This window comes from Nelumbo lutea, chromosome 4 (genome assembly GCF_056320005.1).
Source record: "Nelumbo lutea isolate HS-2025 chromosome 4, American lotus-T2T, whole genome shotgun sequence".
NCBI lineage: Eukaryota > Viridiplantae > Streptophyta > Magnoliopsida > Proteales > Nelumbonaceae > Nelumbo > Nelumbo lutea.
The window spans coordinates 40,457,134-40,464,947 of NC_142687.1; the positions used below are offsets into that span (position 1 = coordinate 40,457,134).

Below are 7,814 nucleotides of genomic sequence, written 5' to 3' on the forward strand. Positions count from 1 at the left end.
GTAAATCCATCCTCTACCATCCTGAATTTTTATGACACTGAAAAATTACCTATTAGCTCCTCCAAAATCTCCACCGTATCCTCTCTCCACCCTCAAGAAGGTGCTGAAACCCAACTTATTCCTCTAGATTTCCAAATGCTTCTTGCCCATCTTCTATCAATATCAGTTAATTTGGTCTCTTGTAGCATCACTATATCCGGCCTTTCCCTTCTAAGGAGGTCCTTAATTAGCTTTCTTTTCCTGGTACTCCCCAGTCCTCTCACATTCTAACTGATGATTTTCATGGGGATAAGAGAATTGGCATCCCCCTCTGAGATCAGGCCCCTACTTGGAGGCTTTCCTTCTCTCCCCTCTTCTGCTAAATTCTAAATCTCCTTCTATATCTGAGATCAACCTTTCCACCTCTGATATTTTCTTCTCCCTTCGGTTGTTTATTGTTCCAGATCTACTTAAGACTGCTTTTGTTATGATCCGCCTTTCCACTATTCCTTGATTTTCCTCTAATGTTTCCTCTGTTTGCCTATACTCAAGGAGAACACAAATCTGTCCCCAAATCCTCTCTAATTCCTCCTCCTGCATCTTTCCCAGGATTGATTCATCCCCAACTTTTTTGCTACTTTGAAACCCTGTTTTTACTAAAACTTCTTGAGCTTCATATTTTCCTGCCGCTTCCTCTTTTTTCTTGTATTCCTCCAAATACATACAGACCTGATCCCAAATCTTCTCTAACTCCTCTTCCTGGGATTTTCTTTTTCTCACCTCTCCCTCTTGTTCTTTGCCCTCCCTGTCCCCACTTAAATCCTTTCCATCCATGGCTGCCGCTTCAAGTTGAGCTGCATAGGTATCTGTTCTAGGTACAAAACCCACATCAGTATCAGATAACAAATTAACAATATTACCTGAAAGGTTGTGGGAAGGGGGCAATTACTCCTGAGAGACAACACGTGGGGGCAAGGTCACGACTAATCCTTCCAAAAGAAGTGACTGCGGGTTTCCATTGTATTCAATCAATGTTGTTTTAGTCCTTGCATCAGAATCTGCCTTTAGGTGTTGTCCCCTGATTGATGACTCTGTGATCAGTGACCGAGATGTGCCTTGTTTTTCTAGTCCTCTATCAGTGTCGTACTGCTCTAGCAAACTTGGAGCATATTTAGGAACCGGTATCCCCTGCCTCTCCTCTATAATGGCTGCTGTAAACACCATTTCCTTGGGTAAAGAGAGCAGTTGATAATGCTTCTTCTGAGCTGAGTCTGTAATTTCAAAGTCATCATTTTCCAAAAATAACATCTCGGTGTGTAAGCTCTCAACAATACTGAGTTTTTTTTTTTTAATCCACACTTCTGATACTTGAGGAGCCTTTCAAATCTGATTCTGAACTACTTTCTTCCTCTGTCGCACAGTCTTCAAAAAAGTCCGTAACAACCTGATTTACCGTCTTTGGAATGAAACAACACCCTGTTTCTACTGTCATTGGGTGCTTCTTGGACCTTGGGTTGCGCCGTTCCGGGGAGTTGACTTTTTTCTTAGAGCTTGGAGCCCATGCCCAGTTCTGAAATGCCGCTCCACTGCAGCTGAGTTTCTTTCCTGCGTGTGATGGTTGCGTCTTGCTCGAGGGGGACGATGATATACCAACTTTTTTGTCTATCATCACCCCTTTCCCTTAGGTTACGTGCCCACCTAAAGAGGCACATGACTTGTTAATGATTGGGTCCACCTGTTTTAAAACAGTCAGCCCAGTCATAGTAAGAGGCCTGATAATTTCAGATGGGCCTAGGCCCAATTCCCCAACCTCTTCTTTACCAGTTACATGTCTACTTAAAGCTTCATGTGACCGGCCTCGGTTTTGTGGCCCCTTGTTCTTTATTGTAACAACCAGGCAGCAATCAATATTGCACATAATCTGGTACAGCATGATAGGGCAAGATATATGTAAGCAGATCAGAATTTCACAAGGGATAAGATTCTTAGTGGTTATGTATGTCTTCCATTTGTTAAGACAGAACAACAACTGGTGGTCATATTTAGGAAAGGGTTTCCCACAGTCCACCATTGAGCACACTTGGCAAGCTGGGCATGATTGACATCTATGTTCAGCTTGAGGGGGACTGTTGAAACATGGCCCTTATTTTTTTGGTTACTTATTTGGGATGATTATGAAGAGCTTGTTGGGCCACATATATTAATTATTTTTATGCCTTTCTTGTTCTGCTGTCTACTAGGGGTAGCCATGTCTTTTTATACATATTTACAAAATAAGAAGGATTAAAATATAATGGGGTGGCACTTAAGCCCCACAATCGCTTTCTCTCTAAGCACTTCTCTTCCCTCTTACTTCTTTCTCTTTTTCTCTTGGTACAGAGCAGTTTTTTTTTTTTTTTTTTTGGTAATTTGGTACGGAGCAGATTCTCCTCTTTTATTTATTTATTTATTTCTTCTTACAAATATTCAAGATTTTCTGCTAGTTCAATCTACAAGTCATTGTCCCATAGAAAATTTGCAATTCTTAGTGTTTTCACTTAAGATCTTTCTAACCTCTCATAACCATTCCCTTTCATCTTATTTATCAAAAAAAAAAAAAAACCATTCCCTTTCATCCTAACATTGAATCTTTCCTAGCCCATCTTTATCCTCCTAGATTGATCCTTCGGCCATTTGAGTCCCAAAAAAATTGATATCGGAGCAGTTGGTCCTACATCACTAGTACATGTTATTGTTAATCACATGAATCATGCATCAGTGTTCAAACATCAGATCCTGTCTTGACACTCAGTACTGCAATATATAGAAATGGGAACATTAGGCTTCAACCTTTTCTTGATGCATACAACAATATCCTATAGTGAGTTTTTTTTGCCTTTCTCTTCTTCAGCATAATAAGCTGGGAGACCACATTCTCTGTTCTTTTATTGGAAATGGTAATTTCATTAATGAAACAATTAAAGTACACTGTCAACCACCCAAGTTAAGGGTTCTGTTCTTTCTTGTGGCACAAAGAAAAAAGTTAATGTTTAGCTCCAATAACTTTAATTCAACCTATCCTAATGGAAGGAATGAGATTTAACAGATTTTGTGATACTGAGTTCCTTGGATAGATATGTATCATTGGCAAAGTTGTTTTCTTTTTGATATTATTCCTATTTTTTAATCTTTGCTCCTGTGTATTTGCACCTGAACTTGTGGAATTATCGAGTTATAATTTATATTCATTTTCTTTCATAAGGGTTTTCAGTGTTCATCATTTACATTTTTTCCTCCTGAATGATGGCAGGGTTTTGATGTCAAGCTAATTGATGTTAACCGGACATGTAAAGTTACAAAGGTACCATTATTTTGGAATATCTCCAGGCTTTGAGATTAATTTGGTCATTATGAGCTTCCTACAGAACCACCCATTCATAGAAAAAGAATTATTGCAGGGCAAGGTCTTATCTTTAACTTGAAAATAGGGTGGGAAAAGGAACACAGAGAGTTCATTTGGACTCCAAACTAAGTTGCCACATGGAATATTCTTGAGTTGTTTAGGGAGCTTCACCAAATGGCTTAACTAGCAAATATTTTCCTTGTCTTCACTTTGTGTTTCAGGGGGGACAAGTGATCAAGTACACTGCAATGTTGGCTTGTGGGAACTATCATGGTGTAGTAGGTTTTGCAAAAGCAAAAGGTCCAGCAGTTCCTATTGCCCTTCAAAAGGTATCTACTTTAATCCATATGATTATGTAGTTATATTTTGTCAGGATTGAGTTTGTTATCAGTCAGCAATGCTTGCTGCTGAATTTAGATTTTCTTAATGTTATGATGCACCATTCGTTTTTTTCTCATCTAGATGTAAAACTTTGGAGTTGTCAAAAAGAAACAAAATTTTGTTTATCACTTTACTCTTATCAATCTATGAGTCTGGTGGGTAGGGGTGCAAGTCGGGTAACCAACTTGAAGAATTTACACAGCATCACGCCCGGGCCCTTGGGCGAGGCCCATTCAAATTTTTAGTAAATGCTCAAATTAAGCCCACCCAAGTTGCAGCTGTACTGGCAGGTAGATTGATTTATTTAGTATTTAGTTGATTGTTCATCTATTTTGTTTTTTTGTTTTTTTTTTTTAATGGGAAAAGGTTAAAGCTAGAATTAAATTACTCTTATACAAAGAAAATGTACAGGTATAGACGATAAGCTATACCGTGGAAACTGAAGCAGCCTCAAAATCAAAATCAGAAATTTAGAATATTTATGAAATACTAACATCTTTGGGCGGAAAAGGAAATCATGTAAAGAGTAGGACTAAAATCCAATTCTTTTATTTCCTTTAAAATGGATGTGCATTGTTGTCGTTCAACAGTTTTCCCAAAAACCATTCTCAGGTAGCCAGGTGCTGCTTTTGTTGTTGAGGTTCTGAACATCCATCCTTCCATTGAGGCAACAACGTGATTGTGAATATGTACTGGACCTTTCTAACCTTGATCTTGTAGGTTCCCTAAATATTATACCTTGAGTCTCTGGCCTCGCTGCATCATCATGTCTGTATTTGGCGTCTTAAAGCCACTCCAGCAGTCCAACCAAGTTAAATCCTATCCATTGGATTTTGGTACTAACATCTTATGTCAAGCTTCCGAGAAAGGTCACTATGCAATGCTGGTCCCAGCTATTTGGGGTCTTGGGAGGGTTCAACTGGATACAGATCGTACCTTTGACAGTTTTGTTTTTCCTCACACAGTGGCTGCTCTCAGACTGGAACCTACATTCTCACACCAAGCAATGACTCCTTTTTTTATTAGTAATCATTTCGTTTCATTAAGACTAATTAGAAAATATTACAGTTAGAGGAGTGGCGAATCCAGGGGCTGTCTAAGAAAGGAAAGTTATGCTGGACTTCCATTCCTCTGGCAATTCTGTGGGCTGTGTGGTCAGAAAGGATCAATAGGATTTTTGAGAAAAAGTCTGCTACTGAAGCCGAGGCCATTAACTTGGCAATAGAGGTTTTGAGAAGTTGGATGTCTATACATACTGTTTTTAGAGAGAGTATTTCTGATTATACTTTTTTGAGGATGGCCTTCTTTTGAGGTCCTTCATTTTGTACAGCTTCTCATTGTACAGAGGACCTTTTATTAATACATCATACTTTACCCTTTTTCAAAAAAAAAAAAAAAAACAAAAAACAAAAAACCCAAAACAGTTGATCCCTATACACACCTTGTTTTGTCAAAGTGTCGCCATCATATTTGCTATTCTCTTTACCCATCTAACTGTTGCCCCTAATTCCTTTGCTATGTTTTTAGTTTCTTGTATAACATATCTATGGATCCACATACCCGGACTGCTGTCGCTATCCATGAGATTAATTTCCCAATGAACTTCCATCAAAGTTAAGTTTGATTTTTTTTAATGGAGGGGATTCCAATCCATTATTACTTTGTCTTTCACAGTGGAGGAGCTTGTTACTTCAAACCACACCCTCATGATATCAGCTACTGTCACCATTTGAAATGTTTCCAAACTTTTTACCCAATGCGCTGTTTTTGTCTTTATATTCTCTATAATGTCTTCTTGGGTCCTGTACCTTCAAATATTCTTTCATTTCGTTCTTCCCAAATTGTCCAGACAGTTGCTGCCTTGACTGCCTTCCATAACAATCTCCCCCTCTTTTTTGTTTGTCAGAAGAAAGATTGGGCTGAACAGGCTTCTTCATATATCTAGTTACCGATTTTCTGATAAAAAATGCCAATTTTTCTTAAAATTCATATCCTTGATAAATGTTTCCAGAATCCCCACTATGTAAAAGGACATGAGGAGCATGTGATTGCACATGCACCTTTGTTTTTCTATTGGATTACTAAATGATTTTTTTATTACAGGCGTATGAGAAATGCTTCCAGAATCTCCATTATGTAGATCGACATGAGGAGCATACAATTGCACATGCAATAATGACAAAATATAAGAAAACCAAGGTAAGTAGTTCCGACTTGTTTCTGAAAGATCTTTCTCCTGTCTATTTTCTTATGAGTTTTAGGTCTTACTATCATTCTCCATCATCAGACATTAGCCTTTCAGGACTATCAGTCATTGTGTTGGTCAAATTTTCACTTGTTTTCCACCCTTCTTGCAATATTGGCTGTGAACTTACTTTGTTGTTTTATGTTCTTTTCTTTTCTTAGCTGTATCTGTGGCCAGCTCCAACAAGAACAGGAATGAAAGCAGGCAGAACTGTCCAAACAATTTTAAATTTAGCTGGCTTTAAAAATGTGAAGTCTAAGGTAATTGACCACCAAATTGATCCCTGTGGTGCACATACTTGGATATTGTATGATATGAGCTTCCTTCTTTGTAGGTTATTGGCTCCAGGAATCCTCATAACACAGTTAAAGCCTTGTTTAAAGCTCTTAATGCTGTAAGTATGATAGGAGCTAGTACTCAAATCATGTATGGGGTTGCTGATTTCTCTTTTCTTGACGGCTGCTTCTTTTGTTTACCCCCTCTGCAGATTGAAACTCCCAAGGATGTTCAGGAGAAGTTTGGCAGAACGGTTGTGGAGTCATATTTGCTTTAATTGATGCTCTTTGCTTGTGTTACATCAGGCTGACCCTCAGTGCTCTCTGTTTTTGTTTTCTTACGAGTACAGAGGCTGTTTTCCATCCCAGTGTTTAGTTATTGTTTAGATGACTAATGAAGCATTTGGCCATTTTTGTCTGAGTGGTCTTATTTGTTTATGTATTATTTATTATCCCTCTTAAGCTTCTCTTTCAAAAGCACTAAGGTTGTTTTTTGGTTTTACAGAAAATAAGGGAACAGAGAATAGGTTTCAAAACTCAACTTTCATAAAGGACAGTAAAAAAGGTAAAAAAAAAAACAAAATGTTTGGTGAATTAGTTTTTCCCCGTCTTGTGAGATAAAAAGAAGGAAAACCCATGCTGGTCGACATTTTGCCATTATTTCCTCGCGTCTTTCAAGGGTATTGATACTTTTGGATGTGACGGGATCTGCTCCTCACAGATGGCGCCTCACAGGCACATAACTGTGCATTGGGAATATCTCCCGTGAATATTCATGTGCGAGTGAGGTGCCAGGTGTGAGATGATATAGGGCTTATCTTCTTATGAGTTTTCAACTTTCAAGGCAGGCGGTGCATTGACATAGGTAGAAATGGAATGATCTAACATTGATGTCATTCCTTGTTGCTTTGTATTAATTTGTATTCAATGCTCCATTATTAATCCCCCTATATTCAATGCTATGACTCTTACGTGTCCATAGTTAAGAATATCATACTATTCTTTATTTAGGCTTTGTTTGAAGGGGTACAAATTCAAATATTTTGAGTGAAACCTTCTACAATGTACATATTTGTAGTTGTATTTGTATCCTACATATTTATATTTGTACTGAAGGAGCCATAGGGTTAAATTTGTTATTCAAATTTTATTATTAGGAGTTAAGATTGCAAGTTACTCAAGTACTTTTGTTGTTTCGCTTGCATTTCTATGACCATATAAAGAAGTTTCAACAAACTCAATGTCCCAATTATTCCCCCCCCCCCCCCCAAAAAAAATAAAAAAATAAAAAAAAAGGAAAAAAAATCCTGTATAAATAACATTCTTAGGTTTTGCCATTTTGACTAGTAATGTAAGGGAATGAATCAAATGCTAGCCTCATAAACACTGAAATGAACAGGGCATAAAATTGTTTTCTTTAGAAACGAGTTGGATTGACTAATGATCATGTTCACAATTTGTGGGCTAAACCCTACTATTTGAGTTTCTACCCCCCCCCCCCCCCCCCAAATGGGATTCAGTCAGTGCAAAGCTTGTTCGAACACCCATTATA

At 38.0% G+C, this 7,814-nt stretch overlaps 1 protein-coding gene across 1 annotated transcript in view; it reads left to right on the top strand.

Moving 5' to 3' along the window:
• The window catches only part of LOC148855367 (Ribosomal protein S5 family protein), a 29,847-nt gene extending 23,049 nt beyond the window's left edge, over positions 1-6,798 (top strand). Inside the window, exons 4-9 of the mRNA XM_088984404.1 lie at positions 3,269-3,319; positions 3,583-3,690; positions 5,846-5,941; positions 6,149-6,247; positions 6,322-6,381; positions 6,475-6,798. Coding sequence (XP_088840530.1) covers positions 3,269-3,319; positions 3,583-3,690; positions 5,846-5,941; positions 6,149-6,247; positions 6,322-6,381; positions 6,475-6,540 — 480 coding nt within the window. The 3' untranslated portion in view covers positions 6,541-6,798. The remainder of the gene's footprint in view (positions 1-3,268; positions 3,320-3,582; positions 3,691-5,845; positions 5,942-6,148; positions 6,248-6,321; positions 6,382-6,474) is intronic.
• The last annotated feature ends 1,016 nt before the right edge of the window (positions 6,799-7,814 follow it).